Source organism: Seriola lalandi, unplaced genomic scaffold, assembly GCF_002814215.2.
Source record: "Seriola lalandi dorsalis isolate HSWRI2012SDOR001 ecotype SW California unplaced genomic scaffold, Sedor1 jcf7180002054281, whole genome shotgun sequence".
NCBI classification, from domain to species: domain Eukaryota; kingdom Metazoa; phylum Chordata; class Actinopteri; order Carangiformes; family Carangidae; genus Seriola; species Seriola lalandi.
This window is the reverse complement of record NW_019524834.1, coordinates 360,362-386,388: the sequence shown is the minus strand read 5'-3', so window position 1 is coordinate 386,388 and position 26,027 is coordinate 360,362. Positions and strand designations below refer to the sequence as shown.

General features: G+C 42.2%; 2 protein-coding genes across 2 annotated transcripts in view; one reads left to right on the top strand and one right to left on the bottom strand.

Annotated features, from left to right (window-relative positions):
- Positions 1–32: 32 nt before the first annotated feature.
- atm (ATM serine/threonine kinase) lies at positions 33–24,073 on the bottom strand. Its single transcript, XM_023405638.2, has 63 exons — positions 23,977–24,073; positions 23,592–23,723; positions 23,336–23,454; positions 22,699–22,841; positions 22,282–22,446; positions 21,891–22,056; positions 21,469–21,707; positions 20,836–21,005; positions 20,534–20,712; positions 20,056–20,427; positions 19,717–19,920; positions 19,402–19,503; positions 18,975–19,209; positions 18,762–18,893; positions 18,445–18,570; positions 18,232–18,321; positions 17,952–18,138; positions 17,413–17,606; positions 17,251–17,330; positions 17,003–17,158; positions 16,614–16,689; positions 16,177–16,319; positions 15,906–16,023; positions 15,617–15,787; positions 15,310–15,485; positions 14,794–15,037; positions 14,280–14,395; positions 13,968–14,094; positions 13,626–13,825; positions 13,373–13,547; positions 12,833–12,991; positions 12,326–12,458; positions 12,141–12,236; positions 11,845–12,016; positions 11,582–11,723; positions 11,272–11,448; positions 10,846–11,023; positions 9,926–10,031; positions 9,568–9,726; positions 9,234–9,342; positions 8,888–8,976; positions 8,687–8,789; positions 8,349–8,497; positions 8,117–8,221; positions 7,905–8,024; positions 7,580–7,814; positions 7,292–7,462; positions 6,985–7,104; positions 5,999–6,216; positions 5,664–5,871; positions 5,340–5,465; positions 4,998–5,138; positions 4,420–4,558; positions 4,226–4,308; positions 3,987–4,127; positions 3,105–3,221; positions 2,824–2,973; positions 2,575–2,740; positions 2,052–2,138; positions 1,624–1,738; positions 1,254–1,317; positions 962–1,101; positions 33–746 (listed from the first exon to the last, which is right to left on the bottom strand). The coding sequence occupies exons 2-63, from the start codon at positions 23,673–23,675 to the stop codon at positions 566–568; spliced, it is 9,288 nt and encodes a 3,095-aa protein (XP_023261406.1). The 5' UTR covers positions 23,676–23,723; positions 23,977–24,073; the 3' UTR covers positions 33–565.
- A 322-nt stretch (positions 24,074–24,395) lies between these two features.
- npat (nuclear protein, ataxia-telangiectasia locus) overlaps positions 24,396–26,027 on the top strand; it is a 10,772-nt gene continuing 9,140 nt past the window's right edge. Inside the window, exons 1-5 of the mRNA XM_023405636.2 lie at positions 24,396–24,582; positions 25,179–25,297; positions 25,405–25,465; positions 25,567–25,639; positions 25,781–25,821. Coding sequence (XP_023261404.1) covers positions 24,546–24,582; positions 25,179–25,297; positions 25,405–25,465; positions 25,567–25,639; positions 25,781–25,821 — 331 coding nt within the window. The 5' untranslated portion in view covers positions 24,396–24,545. The remainder of the gene's footprint in view (positions 24,583–25,178; positions 25,298–25,404; positions 25,466–25,566; positions 25,640–25,780; positions 25,822–26,027) is intronic.

The window sequence follows — 26,027 nt, the reverse complement described above, 5'->3', positions numbered from 1 at the left end:
GAACCCAGACTAAACCCTGCCCGATAAAGGAATTCAATGGTATGCCAAGTGCAGTTTATTCAAGTGCATGTATTCATGTTAAAGAATATGACAATAATGAGTATTTTTATACATCAATCAACAGCATGAAAAACAATCACAGCCAACTGGGCAAAAAAAACAAAAAAAGTTTGACCTTTACAATGGAAAAATCAGGACTCAAAGCTCATTGGTCTCAAGGAATTTTCAGTTCACAGATGATTCAGCAATAAAAGGACGATCTTCTCTGCTTTCTGTTAAAGTGCAAAGGTTTGCAGAAAACGAGGATTCAAAAGGTATAAACAATAAAATACAGTTGATTGATTGGTTTCTGCTTCTCTGGAACTTTGAAAAAGAAATTAACTGTTTATATTCTGAAGGTCACTTGAGTAGTATCTGTCCACCTTTTTCCTCCATGTGTGTCACCACAAATATTCCTTCAACAGTTGAGAGGAGCAGCATTATTTTCTGGGGTTGGGGGGGACATACAGGATCATACAGGAGTTACAATCAAGCGACTGGCTCTCCTTATCATACAGAGGAGAGGCTACACCCAGGCCTGCCAGCCTGGAAAGAGTCTGCTGAGGTTTTTGGGGTCCATGGCTTGTTGGATGAGCAGGTTGACCTGCCCCCCCACGCTGAGCACCGTGCCCTCCTCCACCCCCTTCAGTTTCTCCTGCAGCCGCAGCAGCACCCGCTCTGCCACCTTGTTGAAACTTTGACTGTCACTGCAACAGAAAGAGCATGAGGCGATGAGACAGAGCTTTAGGGAAGATTGAAACAGTGCAACAAACACATCTGAAATAGTTCTTATTTTACAATTAAAGAATTAAAAACCCAATTAAAAGCTTAATTTCTAACAAAGAAGCCAGTTCACTTGATTTTCCATTCATGTCCAGTCCTGTAGAGGAACAAAAACACACACCCACACACACAAGATCACCTTTTACGGTGGTTGACTAGGTCGTCTCCTCCCATGGTGGAGCTCAGTGTTGCATTGAGTTCCTGCTGCTCATCGTGCTGAAGGTAGAAGGCCTTCAGAGGGTTCATGGTCCAGTCAAACAGAGGGTCGTACAGCAGCACCTGTTTCACACGTGAACCAGCACACAAGCATATATCAACATGCAAAGGCAATAGTTAATGTGGGGTTAAGGAAAAAAAAAAAACATGACACATAAGAAAGGGTTTGTGTCTGCATGTTTGTGTGTGCGCGTGTGTTTGTCCCATGTTGGCACCTCTACAATGGTCAGCAGAGCTTCTTGAGAGCTCCTCATCACCTCAATGGTCTTCTCACAACATCTGATCAGAGAAAACAGGTGAAAAAAAGGAAAAGACTAATTAGAATTTACATAGCTTTGTTTGGTTAGATTTAGAGTGTCCCTGGAGCAACGATGAACCAAAACGCTTTAAATATTTGTATAATAGTCTTAATATGCAAGCTATATTTTGGAAAATAGTCATAAGTCATGTAAAGTATGTACTACTGCAGTAAAAAGATCTGGAAAAATGACAACTATGATGGAGAGAAACATTCTCAGGCTTGATTTTCCCCATTAATCTTGGTTCATGAATTTTTAATGAAACATTTTCCGTCAGACTCCTCACCTCCTGAAAACTCCCTCCACTCCAGTGATGCCCATTCCATCCACAATGTCTCTGGAGAGCCTGAAGGGCACAGTCTCTGGTGTGGGGAGGATCTTCCCCTGCTCAAAGGCCACACCTGAGGGTTAGAAGCATGAGAAGGAAACAGAAGCAAGGATGTGTTAGGATACATGTTATATCACGTTATGTCATGTATTCGCTATATTTAGACCTTTAAAGACTCGATGATATGATTTATATGATCATCAACAGTTGAATCAAAATATGCAGTTTAAATACATTTCTCCTACAAAGTTATACAAGCCTGTATTCATGTTTCTTGTTAACAGATATAGACACTCAGTCACTGTTTACACAGCCTCAACTTTTTCAAACTGAAGAGAGAATTTCCCTGTGTTAATATAAATTAAACTAAGGAGAATAAAATATACCTAAATCGATGTGCACCAGCTCAGCAGTCTGCTCATCAATCAGGATGTTCTGGATGTGTCTGTCGCCGAGACCTACGATGTAACCAACTGTCGGCACAAAAGAGAAAAGTTGGTGAATATTTCAGCGTTTGCAACAAGACTGGAGTTTCTACAGAGAAAGTCAGAAGTCAGTACATCCATGATTTCAAGCCACTGATAAAAAATTACTAATTTGCCGATTCTCCACGTCCAAATTTCCTACTGGCCTGAAGTTTGTATAAATGTCCTGAGAGGCAGTCAGGTACACAGTTAACAGTTAACTTTTTTTTTTTGTACTTTTTAATTTCTAACTCAAACTAAGACAAATGTTTTATTTCTTTTGAGGAGTCAGGTAGTCTGCAGGGAGGCCTCACTGCTGGTGCCAGTTCAACAGCCAACCTCCTTGATCTCATTGCAAACCAAACCAAGACGACTTTGAGACACAATGATGTGCATTTGCGTGTAACGTATTTATAGTGCATGACCACGAGTGAGCACAGTCTACCTATAGAGGAGGTGGCCACGCTGCGGGTGTAAGCCAGCCGTTTCTCCATCCACACTGCTGGATCCAGGAATCGTTCCATGCAGAAATACCTGAAGACCGGCCTGAAGTTCTTGCACACCTCAGAGTAAGCCTGGAGCTTCTCGTCAAATGCAAGCCTCTGAGCCTCCTACAATGGCATGATATAAGATTAAAACTTTTAAATTTTCTTGTCAGTCATGAAAAGTGAAATTTTAACTTCACAAGCAGTACCATCATCTTCTTGCGGCAGGATAAGTTGGCCCAGTCCTGGGGTCGGAAGCGTTTGTGGGCTCCTTTAGTGGGATCCACCAGAAATTCCCCAATGGGAACAGTGCCTGAGCACCACTCTAACACGCCGCTACGCTGTGAGAACGGCACCACCTGAGAATGAAGTGCGAGTGCAATTTAATATTAACTTTTTAATTTTTAATATGCATTAGAGCAACCCAGTTCTGATTTATGGTTTTGAGCAGAAAATAAAGGTTTAAAGTCGAGTGAATAGTGTGTGTGACCTTGTATCGTCTGATGTTGAGCTTCCTCTTGCGCGTGTCTGTGTTGCGCTGCAGCAGCATGGAGCACATGCTGAAGACCTGCTGCATCACCGCATCCTGCCGCAGGTCGTCCTGACCCTGTTCACACCGAGAGGGCAAAGGTCACAGGAGAACATAAAGTATAGTATGCTATAGCTCTCAGGAACATTGAGAGGCATTTGAGCCTCGACTGAACTCTCTAGTTTACAAATGGAACAAGAGAATTAGAATTGTTTTTTCTAAACTAAAATGGTTAAATACAAGACAATCTTAAAATTTTAATACACAGCATTTTCATAAATATTATAACATAGCCCTGTAAAATATCAGACATATTTTCATAATTAAGCCACTACAAGACAGCAGCAAGTGTAACTAGAAATAGAATTCAGTCGATTGTCTCTATTTCCTTTAAATTTATTTTTGTGTTTTTCACATGGTTTAGGCATCAGGCAAAAGGACAAAAATAAATAAAGAAACAGAAAAACTGCATTTTCACCATTACTCTCCCAAGTGTCTAAGTGGTGAATTATTAGCCTTTAATCCCCTGAAGAATGTCCTCATTATAAGGATGTGACAGCGCATTTGTAAATCCAACAAACTTTGTATTTGTCCTGGTACAAAAACAGGATTAATTATTACCAACAAACAAACTGAAATGGAAAAGAACTGTAGTTCAAAGAGCGCAGGTTCCCGTCAGGGCTTTAATCACACATGACAGCAGCTTTAGCTTCAAAGAGAGGTGGTTTGTTTAGACAAGAACGCACACATATATATACACCACAAAAAAGTCTTTACACACACACACACACACACACACACACACACACACACACACACACACACACACACACACACACACACCTTGACCAGTTGTCTCCTGCTCTTGCCGTCAGAGCCAACACAGTCGATGATCTTGGGCAGGTTGACTCCTCCGGCCAGGTGATACTGAGGCATGAAGGACCTGATAGTCACCAGGTTGTCATAGTGACCAGTTGGGTCCACCTATTTACACAATGAAACAACACCACTTGTTAAAGTTATTGCTTCCCAACAAAGATCATTGGAGATATTGAAACATGATACACTCCATAACTTTTCACCTTGATCTCCATTGTGGGGATGACAACCTCATCCATGTCTTTGATTTGCATGATGGGCTGATCAGCAGGGATGGGAATAGCCTCTATTATGAAACAAGGACACAAAAATGGTTTCATTCATCAATTTTCACATTAGTATTTCTCCGTCCAAAATGTGATTATTGTTCGTAAACTGTTCACAGGGTTTTCCTTACTCTTCTCAGTCTTGTGCCTGCTGGCGTCCATATAAGCCAGAGTGATGTAGGCGTCACACAGACGCTCGATCCCTCGGATCATCTCGCCTCTTTTTTTCCTGATTGCACTGATGATCTTTTGGGCCATGTCTGAACGCTCCTGCATGAGAAACACATCACTTGTTAAAACAGAAGTGGTGCTGTTTGAAGAGCTCTACAGAGAAGTAATCTTTAGGTGGCTAAAGCACAAGGATGCATTTTATTACTGCAGAATAAAACTAAACATTATGACTTTGCAATTGCAGCTGGAGCCGTACAGTCCGGAAAATCACACTGGGTAAACGTCTATTTTAGACAGTCATAATATTTGCAATAAAATACACAAAATCAGTTTACAAATAACAAAGCTATGTTGTCTTTGTTGAATATAGACAATAATGCAACTAATCTGTACTGATATTGTGATATTTGTCTTATTTCTCTTGGTACGGTAATGTTCAAGCTACACATGAAACAGAGAATAGTGTACTAATGAAATCTATGATAAGTATGTAAATGTCAGTAAAAAGCTGTTAAGCATTATTGAATGAAAGTCTGACCAGGTCAAGTGGTGATTGCTGCTTTGGAGTGCTCTTCGACACCCGGGTCCTGCAGAAGTTCTCATCTTTGTTGGCGTTCACCAGGGCGAAGATGATGAAGAGCGTGTGGTGAGGGTGCTCCAGACACGCTCGGCAGATCAGCTATGAGGAGAGAAAATGAAGCAGCGATTGTAGTATTTTCTATATGCTGTAGTTTTATCCATTATCTGTATTGAGCAACTATCTTGTATTGCTACAAAGTCAGGTTTTTGAGATATGAATTCTAATACGTCACGCTGGTTGACTTCGAGTTTTGCAGCTCTAGTTACTGCTGTCATTTTGTACAAACAAGTGTAGCATTACCTCCTTGAGGACATCATGGAAGCCTGTATCCTCTGCAACGCCAGTTGTCATCTTGGTCCCCATGCGTGCAGCCAGCTGATACATGAGAGGCAGAAACTTGTAGGAGGGGATCTGCCTCAGCCCTTTCTGAAACACAAAATAAAAGGATAAGGCTCCCTTAGAAGATTAAAGGTACTGCTCTGACATTTAACCAAGTGGTGTTCATTCCAAATTATTCTAAGAACTGTGTGTGTGTGTGTGTGTGTGTGTGTGTGTGTGTGTGTGTCTTAAACTTTGCATATAAAATACTAGTATGGACAAATATGACGCTTTCAGGTGACTAACCTTCATCATATCATTCACATCCTTAACAACAGCATTCTCCAACCACAGTGAAGCCAGGCGGAACACCCAGGTGTCGTGCTCCTCGCCCTGCTCCAGACACTGGATGTAATTCTCCACCGCCTTACACAGAAAGCGCTGTCTGTCTGACTGCAGGTTGGACAGGGCCTTCTCATCCAGCTCCACCTCTCTTTGCACCTTTATTGTGTACCTGCACAGGTAGAGTGATGAGTGATGACTAAGGGGTGTAAGGAGGATCCATATTTGCCCTCAATATGTTTTAGAAAATCTGATTTAAAAGTGAGAAATTCATGAACAGGCATGAACGGCATGCAGACCTGTTGGAGGTCACTTTACGCTCCTTCATCAGGTCCACTTCCTCTTTGGCCTTCTCCAGCAGCGCCTGCTTGTTCTCAAACACAGAGGAGTTCATGTATTTGTCGATGCTCTGGTACTGAGCGTCAGAGAAGCGGGCCAGAGACAGGAAGGCCTCGGTCCGCTGACTCAGCAGCCTGGAGTCCTGCACTTCTGACTCCGCCTCGATCACCTCCACCGCCTGAGGGGACAGCACAGGAGAGACTTTTTACAGACAACAGCTTCTCGAACAAAGGGAAGTTTAATTCAAAATAATACTGACAATGAAGTAAAAGCGGAAGAAACAAAAATACAAGGTAAAATATAAACCCTGAAAATGTAAAAATGGAGGACTTGAACTATCAGATGTGCTTCAGCAAAATCATAAACATGCCACAAGGAACATCACTGCAAGATAGTGCAATCTCATTTGGTAACATGGGTGGGGATATACACATATCCAACATGAATAATTTAAATTTGTCCACATAAATCTGCTGCAGCCCCAGGATATAAACTGTAAACTTGCAAGTTATAGTTAATACTTTGTCTCTGGGCCTACTCCTAATTTATCTGGACATACTGTCTATAAATTATTCATGTGTGTGTATATGAGACACTGCCTGGCTGATGGATAATAACTCTCTCTTTTCTCAGAGGGATGCCTGTTATATGGGCACAAATATGTGTGTTCTTCAGGGTGTTAGAGAGTTTCATCAAGCAGCATATATTAGACTTTTTGAGACCTTTTAGATTCCTGTTGGAATGAAATAGTTTTTTTTTCTCCAACTGAAGCTGAGTCACTAATGCTGTTTTTTGTAAATCTGTGCAACTATATTTGAGATATTTGGTCCTATTTGAGATATTTGGGTCATATTTGGCTGTTTTCCTGAGCAGATATCCACTGAAATAAGACTTGCAATAAGGCTGCCCAAACTATATTATCAGAATGTGACAAATGTCCTCTTACCCTTTCCAAGTACTTCTCCAATATGACTGCAGGACTTTCGAGGCAGGTCTCAGCTAGCCAGTTGCCACACAGCCTCAGACACTCAGTGTAGACTGGAGCCAGAGCAGGATTTAAATCCACCTAATCGACATATCACAAAGCAAAGAGAGTGGTTCAATAGGGCAGCGTAAGTTTCATTGGATAGCATTAGAACATTTAGGGGCGTTCCATAATTAAAATAAGGTTTTAATTACAACAAAGATACCAAATATCCATGTATTTGTTGTTTGATTTTAATCTATGTGTGTGTAACTTGTATCATTTTCACCCTTTTCTCTAAGTTGTGTATCATCTGTCTCAGCAGGCCTAGTGCCAGACCGTGCTCTCCCTTTGCCCAAAACACCTGGGCCTCCTCCAGTTGCCATGACAATACAGGTGACGACGCCCAGGACCCTCCGCCACCATGCTGCTTCATCTGGAAGACTGCCTGCTCTGCTCGCTGGACAAAAATCACAACACTGTGAGTAGCTTGTAGTGAATCTTTTTTTTTTTTTTTTTACCATATTCACTTATAAAAAAAACAGTATTCTTAAATCTGATCTCTCACACACGCTACCTGTGTATTCCCAGCCTTGCGAGCCAGCTGGCAGAGCTCCATGAGGTGATCAGTGAGCACAGAGCTGAGGTACTGGATGCTGTCGGGGTCTCCCACCCTGGACATCAGGGTGTGCTGGGCCACAGATCGGACGGTCAGAATTGGCTCCACCAAAGCAAAGTCACTGTCAGCGAGCAGCTGGGAGTGCTGCCGCCACTGGCTGCAAACATCCCTCAGAGTCACATCTGAGAAGGGTCTGATTTAAATTGAACAAATAAAACATTAACTTGGTCTCATCAATCCTGTAGGCTCATCTGTGTGTTTCTGACTGTGCTGCTGTCATCACCTAGAGAAGAGCTGTTTCACACTCTCCAGCTCCCTGATGCTCTGCAGGTTCCTGAGAGCCGGGTACAGAGAAGACACAGCCTCCAGACTGCCTCTGCATAGCTCCTCCACCTCTGCACCCCTGAAACAAACAAGCACATAGAAGCTGAAAGATTTTGCCACTGGAGAATTAGGAGTTAAAACCTGAAATTTATGTCTAAATGTCTGTCATACCTGGCCTGTTTCAGCGTTTCGTCAAATATCGAGAACTCTTTGTTCCTCAGCGCTTGCAGGGAACAAAACACCGATTCATGGAAGCCAGGTGTGGATTTGTCACTCCTGATACAACGATATATATAGGTAGTGAGTGAGAAATTGCCTCCTTCTCCCTGATGGGTTACAGTTGTGATGTGTGTAGTAGATAGTGACCTCACAGCTGTGAGGTTATGTGCTCCCCTCCCCTCACCTCTCTGACAGCTCACAGTCCCACTGGGTGTTCCTCCAAGCAGACTGGAAGCGCAGTTCTCTTAGCTCAGCCCCCCACTCCACCCCTTCACTCTCCAGACCCCTCATGTAGGTGGCGAGGATGCTGCTCAGACCAAAGTTCTGCAAGCCCTGTTGGTCCGGTGGGGGAAAGAATTTATACATTAGCATTACAGCGTGTAGGAGCCCTTATATTTGGCATAAGATATAAACAGGGCAAATCAACAGCATGTCATTTCAAATGGACGAGCTGCTCTTCATCCTCATGTCTCTTGATGATTCAGATCACATCTTGCCTAATGCAGCTTTCTATGATCTTACCACCACAATTCCCACTTGTCGAGTGGCCTCAGGCAGAGTGGAGTGAAGGTCGTATGAGGTCAGGGCCTTCCCCCACATAGCCTCGTGCTCGTAGGTTCGAATCCTATAATTTGACATTACAAAGTCTTTGTTTTCGGGTGCACTGCAAAAACAATAGCTTTTCAAAAAAGCATGAAATCACGTTGCAAGTCTGATTATTACCTGGTCAGTGAACTGGTCGTTGTCTCCCCACCACAGCCATACAGACTATCAGGTTCTCCGATGCTCCGGTACACCTCAATAAGAAGCTCCTACAAACATGTTATACACAGGAACAAATAGTTATTTGTATTATACATGCACTGAACTGCATAATATTTTATAGTTATTTACGTTCTTGCATGTTTAGCTTTAGTAAATCACATTTGTGCTTCTACACTGGACATGTTGGGAAATAATCAAACTGGTACTTTTGAAGTGGAAATTTGAATTAGTTATTGCTTTGTATTATTAACAGAGGAAACAAAATGATTTATGCAAAAACCATCATCTGACATGAAGAACTAACCTGCAGATTGATATTGGTGTCTTCCATACTTTTCTCTGTCAGGCTGGAGATGGTGAACTTCTGGCTGTGCTCCTCAAAACTGAGCTTATATGTCGCTCTGGACTTGGTTCTGCAGATGTGGTAAATATATGGATCAAATAAAAGAGGGAAGTTTGGAAAACAACTCTCAAATGCAAGAAAAATTCAAAAGTGAGACTTAGCTTAGCTTAGCTTTTTAGAAGCTTTATATGTTATTGTGATGATTACTCAATCAAATGATTAAAGTGATGAACTTTAATCCAACACATAACTAGACAATTAAAATCCCACATCTTGTGGCCATCTCCTTGCATACCTGCGACTTTCCTCCATGTTAGCTTTGATCTTATCGACGTAGATCTCAGTATACAGCAGAGCGGTGAAGTGAGCTGCACAGGACTGAGCAGCTTTGGCTACCTCCAGATAGTTCAGCTCCAGCCAGAAGTTTGAGTTGCACACTGTGCCGCAGGACTTACTGCAAGAAGGATACACAGTTTATTTCAAAGACACTGCACACGCTGCAAATCAGTTCACAAGCATCTACAGTGGTATAGACACAGAACACACATTACATGGCATTTAAATCAAATCACAAAAGAGAAAAAATGCAGAGTCCTCAAACATTTACTTTTATCTGAGAACACACTTAAAACAACAACAATAATATTACATACCTATTAGAGTCCAGTGGTCTCTGTTGGTGTCTCAAATAGTCAATAACTGCCAGCATGGTACGCAGAGAGGTCTTGTCATACAAGCCCTGGCTGGCTGTGTCAGACTCTGTGAAGAATAATAAATGTTTATCACTAACAGAAACCAAACAAATAAACTGATATAAACTTGTGTACATAGTACATTGTATTTATTAGTGTATATTTGGTGTATTTTTGATGTATATTTCCATAGATGTTTATTCTATAGATGTTTATTTTTCTGCTGTGGTAAATGAATTTCCCAGTTGTGGGATTAAAAAAGTTAATCTAATCTAATCTAATCTAATCTAATCTAGTGATAGTTCAACTTTAACAGTTTAGCAACTAGAAGAGAGAAATATTTTATATTATGATTTTTATTAGGAGTGTGATATTTTATTTAATCAGTAAAGAGATAGCAACCAATAATAATTAATCAATAAATCAGAGCTGTTAAGGGTTTAGCACAAAAAGAAAGAAGGTGTGTATTGATGCATGATGAAAAAGTAGGAATAATCATAGAGAATGTTCTTATTACAAATGAACGAAGAGCCAAAAAAATCATGATAAACAATCAAGTAGTGAACTGAGCATTCTGGGACGACAGCCAGATCATTAAAATCCTGCATTGCTGTGAAAGAAATTATGATGATGAGTCACATATATTCTGTGAGTAAATGTTTAATGTTCAAGGTGTCATGAAGTCACTGTCGAAGCAGTTCAAAGACTAAACTGATCACACTCTCTTTGTTCCTATGTTGAACCAGTGGCAGACTGGACTACATTATGAAAAAAAGCCTGTCAGGATAAGCTCCACCCCTGTGACACTGCGCAGCAATAAGCAGGTGAAGTGTGATATAATTGTTATTATAGATTAATTGAAGTCACAGTCTCAAACTTACCTGAGTCAGAGTTGAGAGGTGTAGCAGACCGACTGGAGGCCTGAGCACTTCTGGAACAGAAACTGAAGAAGTCTTGGATGTGGGATGAGAGCAACTTCCTCCACGAACCATCAGAGTCATCTAGAAGGATGGAGTGGATGATGAGGGGCAGCAACCTCTGACAGCAGTCCACCTTCACCTGGAGACAGAGGGAAGTAATAAGGTGCAGTTAGATCTGGAGCTCTGGATTAGAAGATGGATTCGAACCAAACTGGTTGACCTGCAGTAAGTGATGCAACAAAATGCTCCAAAGCACATATTAAGGAAACAATCCAAATGGATCCACATTAATCCATCCCATTCTGCCCATATCGTTACTGGAGGGACTGATATAAGCAGTCCAGTTATGAAGGGTAAGAGTTTTTTAAGTGACTTCCATGTGCTCACCAGACACAGTGGTCGCGACAGCAGCAGAGCCTCGCTCTTGACTCCTCCACTATCCAGCAGGGCGGTGCACAGAGCCCTCAGCCACGCCTTGTGGCCACCCGCCTGAGGAATCCAAAATTCCTGACTCTCCAACTTCTCCCTGGCCTCCGAACTCTCCTCAGCACTCACAGCAGCCACCTAATAAAATTCAGACTCAAACATTACAGGTAAACATGCACTCATATCACTAACACACACACTAAGGAAGTGCATTTGTGTTCAGGGTATGGACATACACAGTAGACAGGACATAAACACATCCCTAACCCACCTTGCTCTTGTCCTTTCTAAAGGGATTAAGGTAGGCCAGCATGGGGTCTCTGTTGTCTTTGTGTTGCTCCCAGAAGTCAACCCCAGACTGAGTGGCGAGGATGTTCTTCACACACTGAGCTGCTGCCTGCCTCACCTCAATACTGACACGCAATCATAGGATATATACAGAATACAGTCAATATTAGTACAAACTTCTCATTCTGCCCTGATCATGTACAAACAAATAAAAAATTGAATAGGGAGGTTTGGGATTCACGGTACCGGTGATGAGTCAGTGCGTCGTTCATGCAGTTCAGAATGATGTAAAGACACTGCAACTCTGTGGAGGTGAAGAGTGGCACCGCCTTTTCATAGAAGGGGTCTCTGCCATGGAGCAGGGCAATGGTGGAGAAATCTACTGGACCCAGTTCTCCTAGACAGCCCCCTGCTGCCTCTGCAGGAAAAGATTTGTGTTTGCACTAATATACCTTTTGAAGACTGAAACTAACCAAACTGTCCTGACAAGAACAACCCAGAACACCACATACTGTTGCTGTACAGGTTATTTGATTGAATACCTAGTATGTCGGCTCCTCCAGGATGGTTGGCTGCTATCTTAGAGAGCTGCAGCAGACTCAGAACAAGCTTCACCAGCACACTGTCACTGGGGTCCACTACAAGGGGGACAAAGACAGCTCATTGGACACTTAACATGCGGCAAGTATTTATGCAAAGACCAGTTTTTCCTTATCTCGCATTGTACCGTGGCACTCTTTGAGCAGCTCTCTGATCTGTCCCTTGTTGTCATGCAGCTGTCTGGTCAGCTCCTTTAGTCCCTCAAGTCTGGTCAGAGGTAAGGAGTCACAGGACGACACCGACAGGAAGTGTACTATTTCCTGTAGAGAGGGAACATCGAGACATAGGTAAGCGATTAAATGTTAGATTGTTAATTTTCATTGATAACCAAGAAATTTACACTCAGAGCAACATATGCATCCAAAGAAAATTACTTAGAAACTTTGATATTAATATATGGCTATTAGTTAGGCCCCTCCTTCACGTATTATAATTATTTATGTCCATCACCATAAATACGTTGGCAACACATGACATCAAAGACGGGAGTTGGACCACTTGGGGTGCTACCAACTGCAGTGTATGTGGGACTTTTTTGAGTGTGTTCAGTTACAATGACTTAAAAGAGATAACATACTGAGCAGTAGTGAGATGTGTTGTGTATGGCTGTGAGTGTACCACCTGGCACTGTTACCTGTCGCAGTGTAAAGGTCCCAGTGTTATGTTTGAGCCTGTGCTGTACAGACCGCAGTTCTCTGAATTCAGGGAGGTCGGGGAAAGGTTCCAACCTGCTGATGGCTCCTTTTAATTTCTGTTGGTTCTCTATCACGAGAAACTGCAACAGACTGAGCACCTGCAGGGCCAGAGAAGTGAAAATGAAAATGTGTGGTTCATAAATACTAAAAAGGAGGAACAAAAATCATTTTAACTGGGGGCATTCTACTGTAGCAACCAGTCCGTTCTTCAAAAGCCTCAAATTCTATGATATTTTGTCACTTTAAAGATACATTTTTTGCACATTTCTGCAGATAGTAAACGTCTCTAAAATGACAACAAATTAAGCAAAATGTTTATTCATTAACCCTTTGCAAACTTGTAGCCAAACAAGTGGATGCTGTCCAGTACATAACATCATTACTTTGTGGCAATTTTGGTAAATTTATGTTTATATGCACAAATAATAATTTGCCTCTAATTTCCATAAGTGATCTTGAATAAACTGCCTGTCACTAACCTGCTGTGAGACAACAGGCCGGCTGGTCACCTGGGACGTCAGAGTCCCAACAATGACCTGTAGGTGACAGTCTAGAGCGTCGTCACAGAACTGCAGGGCTGCCTGACACACAGAGGTCAACAGGTCGCAGCACAGAGAGAGGCTTCGGGTAGACACCTCATCACACTGAAGTGATCTGTGGACAGGAGGAACACAGTGTACAGTATACTGTATGTATGTGAATATCGTTCCACCTGTGTGTGCATGAACTAACCTGCCGTTGATATGGTGTATGAGTGTGTAGATGATGTCTCTGAGGACGAAGGCCCAGGCTCCTCCCAGACCGTCCTTCACCTCTCTGAGCAGCAGGTTGACGAACAGGTGATACATGAGGAGGATACGATGACGTTCGTAGCCGTTGGTTGTCTCTGCTGCTCTTTCACACACCGCCAGCAGGATCCTTTGGATAGAAATCTACAGCGCAAAAATAGATGACAGTTATAACATTATAACATAGAACAAAAAAATAACACAAAAAGTTGAAAAAAGAAAAAGAAAAAAGATGATTAATGATAAGACAGAGACTAAGAAAAACCACATAAATGAGACATCTTACCGGAGTTTTTGACAGAATGGCTACCAGTGACTTGTGGTTGGCACTGTGGCATTTGCTGAGGTAGTCCAGAGTGGCTTTGATGACATACGAGCTGAAGTATGGTGGGTTTGGTACAGGGTCCAGCTCCCTGAGGGCCATTAAAACATTTACTTAATCATATTTTATTCCATTTTTATTTGAAATTTAGGTTGATAGACAGAAAAAAAACTACCTTTTAATAACAGTGTTGTCATCACAATGATAAAATGAATGAATGGGTAAATGAATAAAATTAATTAATATAACTATAATGTAACTCTTAACTACCATTACCCTATGAAGCGTTTCAGATCTCCTCTGTCTCCTTCAGTTCCACCTCCTTCATACAAAGTCATCAGCAGCTCCACTACTATGTCTGCCAGGTTAGTGTGGATCAGGCTGTCAATTTGCTGCCGAGACAAACATGAGAACAGTCGAGTAAATTTACCTTTCAGTTATTGTATCTTTACTCACATGTGGAATACACTGCACACTCAGTTGAGCCTGTGATCCTGTTTAACTTTACTGAAAATGTAAGGGACAATTGTACAAAAGGCCCACGACAACTGTTAGTGTTTCAGACTGATGTGCATTATGTCCACACTTGATCCTTAAAATTACTTTTATGTGCCCAGAGTAGCTAAATATACTTGCTTTCCCTCGCTGTCTCTTTACTGTTTTCAAAATGTTATTATTTTTGTTGCTGAATTCTTCCTGATGTGGTCAAATTAGAAAGCTGCATGAAATGCGATGTCTAACCCTAGATGTCCAGTAGACTTAGGCTGGTGTTATACAGCTGTGTGTTTACCTGTTTGCCCAGACAGTCGGCATCTTTGAGCAGGTCATACACTCTATGAGCCTTCTCTCTCTGCTGCGCAACCTGTGAATCCTGGCCAGACAGGGCGAAGTACGGCAGGATGTTGACCATGATCTTGGGGAAGCAGTCGGCCAACAGCTTTTTCCAGTCCCTCTCCAGATACCTGCCGATAGACCTCACCTGCTCAAAGTCGTCCAGGAAAACCAAGTGGGGGATCAACACCTGGTAGGAAGAGCTACAAGAGGGCACGAGACAACAGCGGGAGTTAAAACCAGGTGCTCATGCATCATTAACTCTTTGTTGATTGGGGCTTTGACAAAAATGTCAACACTGTCTGAAATTATATAAAGTAGTATGGGGGGAAAGCAGATTTTGATTGTACAGAAAAAATGAGTTTGCTTTGTGTAATTTTGATTTTAAATTTTGGAAAAATGCATGACACTGAAAGGAGAGCAACTACAAAACAACATCATCGAATGAAAGTAAAAGACTAGGTTATTTCCTCACTTATAGAAATCTTTGACTGTGTCATGGTCCAGGAGGGTGTAGGGGAAAGAGCCGAGAGTGTAACGATCGTCGGATTGTCTCTGTGCGAGCCACTCTGCCACTAAGTAGTACAAGTGAGAACTGACAAATGTTTTTACACTCCTGTAGCCCAGCGCTCTGGATACACTGCACAACATCTGTCGAGAAAAGAAGGACAAAAACAATGAATCTCTCTTTGGTCTTTCTGTAGATTATTGTTTTAAAGGAAAAAGGGCAACCTACTGATATGTTTTGAGGATGTACAGTGACATATAATCAACATTGTTACCTTTTTAATGAGCTTTTCCTCGATATTGTTCTCCTTGTAGGACTGGAAGAGGGCAAACAGAGACTGTTTTTCGCACACTGGGCTACAACACAGCACCACAGACAAACTCTTCAGCAGGGTGGCCTTGCGGTTGAACACCTCGTCGCACTGGTCCTCTGAAGAGCTGCTCCTCTGTGTATGATCACATGGAAAACACCAGGAAAAGTCAAACAGGGACTGAAAATGAACAAATAATAAACCTTTTCTTGATTGGTGGATTGGTGGATTGGTGAATGGTGAATGAACTCACTGGGAGCCTCATTCCCTCCTGAGCCTTCAGGTAAACATTTTCAAAAGCATCCTGCTGGTGTTTAAGTGGCAGCATCTTCTTTTTATCAGGCTGCTCTGGACTCATCTCCAGAAACAACCTGGATACAAACGAGAATAATGGCAACAATCATATCTGTGATCCATGGATTAAACATAGATTTCCTATCTTATCATTTTTATCATGTTTAGATTTAATATCTTATTCTGATACATTGTCAGTAGTGATAAGTCAGCTCCTAGCTAAAGCATACCTCTCCACTGACATGGCTACCAGCATCCGGACTTGGTGGTGGGCATCTGCAAGGTAAGACGAAAGGATGACGGACACCAGGCGGTCCTCCATTCTGTCAGACCCTCTGATATCTAGGACTGCCCACTTACAACACGGGTCAGCCTGTCAGAGGGCGGGGATACAAAGATACAGAATGATGATGCAACTGAAACACAGAAAGAATACTCAGAAAAAGAAGAAGGGAAAATTTTGTCCATATATTTTTTGTTACGAGGAACCTGGGAAACATTTCTCACTTTAAATCAGCACCGCTTTGTTTCCCTGTCAAACATGATTATTCAGAGTGAGACGTAAAAGACACAAATCTAACCTTTCACTGGTGAGCAGAAAAAGCCTGAAACAACACTAAATGTATTCCCTGTAACTGCAGACAGGTGAACATATGTGAGAAATTACCTCCAGCAAAGCAACCAGACATTGCACCAAGGCGGCTCGCATAGTTGATATGCATTTCCCTGTCTGGCTCAGGAAACTGAAGAAACAGAACAATGAATGAGCAGGTATCAAAAACTGAATCATAAAAAGCATAGACAGATTTTAATTATGAAAGATATTGATGCAGAACATGGTTCAGATAAACCTAATGTTTACAAAGTCTGACACAGACTGAAGTTCGCAAAATGCAATTTAAAAACAACTTTTGGACATAATCTTGTTTTCTTGAGACGACGAGGTGAGACACATTTTACACTTCATCACCCTCCATCAAAGACTAAAGGCTCCTTGCCGCAAGCAGAGGCTTGATTTTACTGTGAACGTTCATGGTTTGAAAATATGCCACTAACCAGAATCCAGACACCACTTGTAGCAGGGATCCCTGAACATGTTTCATCTCCTCGGGCATGTGGTGGGTTTTCCCCAGGCTCCTGATTGAGGGTAACAAACCCAGCAGCACAGCAGCACAGATCTCTTGGTCTTGACGGTACAGGTTACACAGGTCCCTGCAAACACAGACAAACAGAAACACTTCATTATTCACACAACTGCTCTATCACTAACAGAATATATTAGTGTAGCAGAAATGTTTCCTCACGCCAGAGGACGGAGCAGCGAATCAAATTCCACTGGAGAGAGCGAGTCCTCAGCAGGAAGCTTCTTCAGCAGGACAAGATACTGCAAGAGAACCAGATATCAGTGTCCAGCAGCTGAGGCAACATCATCGCCACCATGACTCTACACACCAGCTGCTACTCACCATGTTGAGATGCAGAGCTTTGGTGAAGTCAATCTGCTCCAACAGCAGCAGCAGCTTGCGCTGCACCTCCTGTGGTTTGAAAAGCAGACCATGGACGAGCTGGACAGAGCTGCACTCACATAGGAACTCCAAAATCGTGAGGAGAGCCAGGTCCTGCTGGCCCAGATGATCCTCTGCTAACAGGCTTTTAGCACCTGAGGAAGGACAGAGCCATGATTCATCTCCCAGTGATCCACTGACAGCATGATCAGCAACTTATTCTAAGGTGGTTTTGGTGATTCACAAATGATGGATTTCTCCCCTTTTGACTGTTAAATGTCAATAACTCTCTGTATCTCTGTGTATGAAAAAGAAGCCACTGCTCTTTGACTCTGATGGCCTGAGAACAGCAAAACCTGATCTTTACTCCCGATGTTTTAAATTAGTCTTTTAGGAATTGGTGTAATTTGTGTTGTAATTATGTTTATATAAATTATACCAAATTGTTCTAATTCCAAGAAAGGCACCAATTTAGACAGCAAGAGATCCCGTCGTCTTACCTGGCCCACAGGAAGCATCAGTGTTGTCTCCCTTCTGCCTGTGTGTCCCATTGGTGCTGCTGTGAGCCTCTTCGCCATCCTCAAACAGGTCAATATCGTCCCCTTGTTGAGTCCTGGTCACATCCCTGTCATCATCCGCATGATCGTCTTCATCCACCAAACTGACTCTCTTAGAAACACTGCTCAGCTGAAGAGACAGGGAGGTAGAATATTTTCATATTCTTATCCTCAGGGCACATCATCTTGAATCTCTACATACTACTGTATATTTGCCACTTACCAACAGTTTGAGGACCTCTGCCAGTTCACTAAGGAGACTGGCCGGCAGTATCATAATGAACAGACTGGAGGAGATGGGACAAGCATTATCCTGCAGAAGAGAGCAGACAAGATTTTGACTCTAAATCATGCAATGGCTAAATTGTCTATATATTAACTTTAACATCGTGTTGATGACAAACTGAACTGTGATGATGCCGTTTTTTTTTTTCACCTTGTTTTTTCTGCTGGCGGACTGTGTGCAGAGCTCCATGACAGACTTCAGTGTGTGCATGGTTCCCTCCTCTGTCATCTTTACTTTCACAGTAGAAACAAACCCGCTGAAATCCTGGGCCAGGGCCTAGAGACAAAAACAACAGCCACCAACACCAATAACCATAAATGTAATGTTTGCATTTCATGTCAACTGGTATTTATATGTTATTCAACATACATTTTTACCAATGTGGAGAATGGACGCAAGGCACCAGTAGGCTACTCATGAAAAATTACAAATGTAGATTCATATTTTATGAATCCATGAAGGTATACCTTTGCCTTAGTGAGGAGTTGTGAGTGGTGAGCCTCCTCTTCAGTCAGAACCCCAGTGGAGACGTAACCTGCAAGAACACCAGTCAGCAGACTGAAGCAGCGCACCAGGCACTCTGGAGGGGTGGACTGAGACTGTGGAGAGCAGATAAGAATAAACACCAGTGTGATGACTGCACAGACACATAAACACAGAACTTATTAACTTCCACTCACATCAGGAGAGTAGCAGTTGAGTAGGTTGTCAGCCACACAGAGCAGGGACTGCTCCAACTTGTTTCTGAGACCAGGGACGGCAGCGAATTGGCCGTCAGCTGATGACGGCTTCACCGTCTCTTCGCTCCCTCGGACCTCTGAGGGCAGTGTGTTGAAGCTGAACTGCAAGTACAGCCTCTCGATCTCCTCCAGGTTATCTTTGGCATCAGATGGCACTTGTTCTTGAAAAAAGCCACTTAAAAAAAAGAAAAATTAATGATTTTTTATTTCAAAATTTCATTGCACTAAGTACAGAGAAGATACAGTGAGTTGATACCAATGTAGCATTAGTTCTAAAAGAAATACAACTGGCTCTGTATCAATAATGATGCCAAAAAATTATTGATGCAATAATATGCTAAAAGGGGGAAGGAGGGGGTTGCCTCACCTCTTAGCTCCTTCAGCACCCAGCAGAAACCTCAGGCCAGCTCTGGTGTCCTTCAAGGTCAGGGAGACCAGGATGCCTGCTATTAGATTGTAGGGAAAGTCTCTGCAAACAAAACCATAAGAAAACATCAGTTTACAGACTTTTACCTTACAATCAAAATAAAGAGATAAGTATACCAGTGTAACAGTGTGTGAAGCAAACCACTGTGGAAGCAGACCGTCTCAAGATATTACAGTTAAATAAGTATGGAGCTAAGATAAAAATGTGCTGGTAGACAAATCTGCAGTTAACATGGAAAAGCAACACAGTCACAACCTGCAAATGATGGGGTGAGGTCTGGAGCTATCCTCCATCTCATCACTCTGATCACTCATCAGCAGCCACGCTATGAGGGTCTCCTTCAGGTTTGGAGACCCAGATCCTTCTGTGACCCCTACATAGTCCCAACCTGAGCTCAGGATGAGCCTCTTGGGGACCGGACACTTAAGCAAGGCCTGGGAGAGACAGACAGCAGCACTCCTGTGGATAGAGGGGGAAAGTTGTGATGTGAACTACATGCACACACTGAGACACACTAATTTATTCTAATGACACATTTTCTGTATCAACAAAGACACAATTTAACATTGCAAGATGAGAAAAATATAAATTTACTGGGATAGTTTGCATGCTGATCCAGAGAAAAGCTTCCAGAACTCTCTGTCCATATCAATAAGTCCACCATGGACAATGGAGGCCAGCAGGTCGAAGCTGAGGGCCTCAGTCTGGGGTGAGCTGACCCCTCGCAGTGCCAGGGCCCACACCCGACCCCATAGCCTGCCCAATTCGGCTCTGTGGACCTGGGTCCTCTCTGGGTGGTGAGCCTGGCAGCGGGCTACCTCCCTCAGAGAGCGCAGCACATATGGCCCCCTCTCTCCTCTCCGCTGCTCTGCCAGGAGCTGGTACAACACTGACAGCAGTGGGACCAGCTCATGGCCAGGCACCATGGATGGGTACTTGGAGACAAGCACTGCAGTGATCTGCAGCCTGAGAGGAGTAAATGAAATAAGCTTGGATCTTAACATGATCAGAGAAACAACACTTTACCTTAAAAAATGCTCTTATTATGTTAATTGTGTTGTGATTTTCGCACCATGGTATGATATCAAAGTCACTTTGCTGAGACTGCAGATGGTCCCGGAGGACCTCCCAGCCCAGTTCGATACGGCGTCGCTTGCTGGCTGCTCCATGGGTGGGACTGCCCATCTGCGTGGCTCTGAGGGAGGCCTGGGTCACCTCCAAGATATGGGTCTCATTGTCATCAGTGAAGAGCTACAACAGGCAGGAAACAGATGAAGATCAAGCACATCATGTTGTCAAAACATGTAATTCTCATACTTACATCAAGCAAAATTGTGATTTCTTAATGCACACTTGAGACTTGATCTCTGTTACCTGACGACAGATGTCGGCTGTGAGCTCAATGAGATTGTCTTTTACGGCTATGTGTCTCGTCCCTGTGACGTACTTCCCTCTGCTGCCTATATGACTGATTTCTCTGACCAAAGCGTCATAAAGGCTGTACAGCTGACTCCGCCACTTCGTCCAGTCCTCAGCATGAGCACCTAATATATGAGGGGGTGGGTTACATTATGATCACTCACAATCACAATACAGCTGAAAAATCTTCCCTCGGTGGAGCAATTTGTATTACAAACAAGGAAAATTGCCAAAATTACACTTTAAAACATCAGAGGTCCCTGAGAATAAGTGTCTTTATAAGTTGCATGCAGAAGTCTACTAGTGCACTCTTCCTTGGCCTGTTTACAATTACAGACAACAAGATCCCATGTATTTCATTGGTCCAAATGTTTAAAGACAGAAATGGTCAAATGCTATTAAAATCTTTGAAGTTTAGTGAAAGTTCTTTCTACTTCATTGCTATATTCCTCAAATAAGTGGAAACCTACAGTATATGGGACCATATGTGACTCACAGTAAAGCCTGTCTGCCATTCAAGGACAACCAAAGGTATCACCAGCAGTAGAAACACACATTGTTTTAAAGAAAAAGGAAAGATAATTCAACCTGTGTCCTGTGTCTTGGCTCCTTTGGGGTGGTGTACACAAATCTGCAGGTTGAAGAACTCCACAATCTTCTCTTTGAGAGCAGCACTGGGCCTCTTATCCACCCAGATGTGCAGTATAGAAGGCAGAAGCTCCTCTCCCAGGTGACACACCCTCATCCTACAGTTCATGGCCGCAGATCTCAAAAATATGTTGAGGGCCGAGACGAGGTGCTCCAAAACAGTCAAGTACTTCTCCTGTCTAACGGCATCATAGGATTAAGTTTAAGATTAGTTAAGGAAAACAGACAGTGCGTTATGTTCTTTTTTTTAATAACAAGTAACTAACTACCCATAGTACAGCGCTATTTCAAAGTAAGACTAAAATTGTGTAGGGAGGAATTAGCAGATACAGTGAATTCAAAAGGTTGGTAAAAGGTTTCACCTGGCATTAAGAAGCGCTTTGGAGAAGAAGCCGAACAGAGTGTTGTTAAATCCATCAGTCTGCATGCAGCAGCCCTGCACCACTATGTGGATGACTCTGCTCACCAAAACATGGTTGATGGGTTTGGATGAAGAGTTGAACAAGCTACAGTACAAGTCCAAAAGACCTAGGGGTTACAAAAATAAACAGGGGATTCAATTTAACAGCATGTAACTGACTCAGTGAGAAAGTATTAAAAAAAACAGGCGGTGTTGTAATGTGCTAGTAAATACAAATCCATTCTTATTTTTTATCAGAAGTTTAACATTTACTCTGTTGAGTGGATAATCTGATCATATCAAGAAATCAAGAAATATAATTTCCTAGATAATTAGACAAACAGCCCACTGACTCTGCCACTGATGTGGAGCGATGTCACACCAGTACTTGCGGACGGAGAGGATGTCCTTTACTAGGAGACTGCTATAATCTTCTCCACAAACGGAACAGCTGTACGAACTTTGCAGCACCTCCATCACGTGTCTCAGCAGCTCACTGCACTTTAGACGAGGCCCGCCTGCAGAGAGAGACAGAAACACAAACTTAAACTACAATACCTATGTTAATTCAAACAGATTGCTCTGGGTTTGTTTCTGCTCAGCACCGAATTGAATGAGCCAGGTGCGGTAATGACAGGTACGATTACAACATTTGTTCAAAAACACCCCTCACTGTGACACAACACAAACGTTTTTGGGTAAGCTTATATTGTAAATGTGTGTACTAAAGTGAAATCTACTACTGAATCTCACCAAGACAGTGCCCTTACGTTTGTTTGCATAACGAATGAAGTATTTGATCAAACTGCACATTTCAGCCATCTTCTTCTTCCTTGTGGCCAGCGCTGTCGCTGTGACGGATTTACTTGACTGCATGCTTTCTGTCTCCTTTTGGATGTAGCGCTGCAGAAATCTGGCATGGGAAAAATGAGTGTATGCAAATCAGAATAGAAAGTTTTCATTTAAATTTTTTCTTCTGGCAGATAATTGAACCTAACTGATTCAATACTCTTAATAATTTCCACAATTATTATGAGCACAATTTACAGCATCTTGCACTATGTAGAAAGAAAACAGATTCTTGTGAAACAACTAGAAATCTACTATGGTATGTCAAATTTCCATTTGATTATTGGGCACCAGGGTTCCCAGAAGCCAGCTGGTATTCATTGGTTGATGATGCAAAGAAACAAAAGTGAACTTAAAATAGTAAGACAGAAAGAAACAGAACTTACTTAGCAGACAAAGTACAAAATAATAACACCACAGTTCCAGATTTTAGCAAAGATTGCAAAGACACACACATCAAACCCCAAAGAACCAAAATGTGACTTGATTCACACTAGATAACCTTCTATGCATTGTTTTGCACATGACCAAAAATGCAAATATGCAGAGGCAGGTCACCTGAAAACAGTATCCCATGTGAGTTGCTTGGAGGCTTTAGCTTTAGACCCCGAGGTGCGATCCAACTCCTGCACAACTTCTGGAGATCGAAGGAGCCGTCTGAAGCGTTCAGCTTCTTTCTGGAGGCATGAAGGAGATGTAGGATTTGTACTGCACTTGCTTGTTAAACTTGGGCTGCAGTGAGGCTGAAAAAGCCTGCTGCAATATATCTCTTTTCATTGTTTATATTATTATAGATTGTATATTATAATATTACCTTCCTCTCTGTGGCTTTGTCATTTTCCAGCCCCCTGCAGCAGTCCCGGAGATCATCAAGAGCCAAATTCATTGTGCTGCACATTGGGTAGGGGCACAGCTTTCATCAATGTAGAGCAGACTATTGTACCTGCTGAGACAGGATGATGACAAGAGAGGATGTTATTCGTCTACATTACTGTATGACTATACTACATTTACTTCGCAACGCCATTTGCTGTCTTCTCTCCTACACTTTAGCAACACAACATTACCACACTTGCTTTGAACTTGATTTACAAACGTCCATTCAAACTCTCGAGCTGTTGCTCTCTCTGTTCACTGTCCCCTGATCACCGCACTGATTGTAATGACGGAGCTGTCACACATGCAGCTGCAGATGTTACCTGAGGAGCTACAGTGATAGGCGAGCTTGCTGATGTACCTCGTCTGACAACTTTTCCATCTTGACGTGCGTTAACGTGTTAACACACACACTCACGCACAAACAGGAAATTCCCGCCCCAGGAGCAGCGAGCAAGCTACATCATATCCAGGCCATGGCTAGTATTGAGTGAGTCTGTTTTTCTAGTGCTAGAATTAAAACAAATGTTCTGCATAGCTTCGTGCTATGGTATAACATCGATAGAGTACATGTAGAAGTTATGTTCAATCTATTTTATTCTTATAAATGTATATAGCAACCTTCAGGGTATAGTGGAGTTAGGCATTTTGGATTGGACTACTACTACCAAGATTCCAACTGGCAGATTAATTTAATACTTCCGGGTTGTAATTTCTTGAGTTCCCCGCCTTTTGAGTAAGCAGCAGTCCCCTCCGGACGACTCCTTCACAGTAAAACCACTGACGGTTATTTTTTTAATTTGACGCTGTATAACGGATTTCTGAGAGATTTTTCCTGAACATGTAGCTAATTCTTCATTACTACGTCTTTTGTATCAACCAACAAGCAGTCATGTTGTTGCCATCCGACGTCGCTCGGCTTGTTTTGGGTGAGTCTGGTCAAACGCAGCAAAAACTGTAGCGTTGTGCTGCATTCGCTTGAAGTCTGCAGAAAGGAAAGAACAGGAAAAACAACCATTATTCACGCCTTATTCCAATGTTAGCCTTTGTGCCAGCTAACAGTGTAGTCAGATAAAGAGTTTGAATTAGGTACTGTTGTTGTGTTACGTATTTGTAGTAGTTCTTTGCCGAGTAAAACTGGATACACACAGTGTATAGCTCCTATAAAATGAGATTAACGGATTGTATTTTGATCTAGCTAGCTGCCAGCTGTGGTGCTTTTGCAGCCTTTCTCCCAACAGTTTCACTGTAGTTCTTTTCACCACAGCGTCGCTGTCAGAAATCAACAACTTTTCTGACTTTGAATTTTAACTATTTTTTCTATTATAATTTTTCCCACTCAGCAGCTCGTAGTTTCGGTTTAAACGATATGACCTGAACGCGCCATCAGCTAACAATGACACTAAACCGTAAACAGGCGGCTCACATTTTACAACTGTATTTAGGGTAACTATTCGATGGCAGTTTGAGCTTTGTTTTATTGATGTTTCTCTCTAACTGGCTGTTGGTAAATGTTCTTCTGCAGGGTACCTGCAAGAGGAGGGACTGTCCGCTACAAGCCAAGCTTTCATTCTCGAGAGCTCCAACCTGAAAGAATATGCTGAGCACACTACAGGAGATGGGACTATTCCTGCTTGTGTATTTGTAAGCATATCTTTTTCTCTGATAAATCATGTCACATATTGTGAAGTGAATGTCGTGCGCATAAAGATCCTAATTGCTTGTATGATTCATTCTTTGTTCCCACATAGTCTGTCTTTGGGAAAGGCCTAACAACCATCCTAAACGAGTATGTGGCTGCCAAAACAAAAGGTGCGATTATTTTATTACTTTATTGTCTCCATTACTAAATTTAATTTTCATAAAATTATACATGTATCATGTCTGTGGTGTTGGTAATGTTCTTTCAACAGAGTCTTGTCATGAGGTACCTGCAGTGATGACATCACTGTGGAAAAAGCTGGATTTTACACTCAACCAAATCAAGTAATTATCTGCCAATTTCATCATCTTAACTCATTGAAACCGAACACAATCTCTTTCCTCCATCTTTTTTACTGAAACCTGTCTTTGAGTGTGATCTTCATCACTGATATTGTTGCATTATTCCTTTATAACTTTCCTCAGGTCATTGCAGAATTCACCAGCTATATCAGCATGCCAGAGAAGTAAGTGTGTAATTAGTTTGTCCATTTTATTCTCTTGTTTATGCCCAGCCTGAAAAAGGTGCATTATTAGTGCACATGCATATACAAGATTTACAGAGTATATAGTAGTATCCATTAATTTTACACCCAGGTTAGTAGACTTGACACAGCCATCGAGATTTTTGTATTTTTCATTGATTTATCATGATTTCTTATGTGTGGAAATG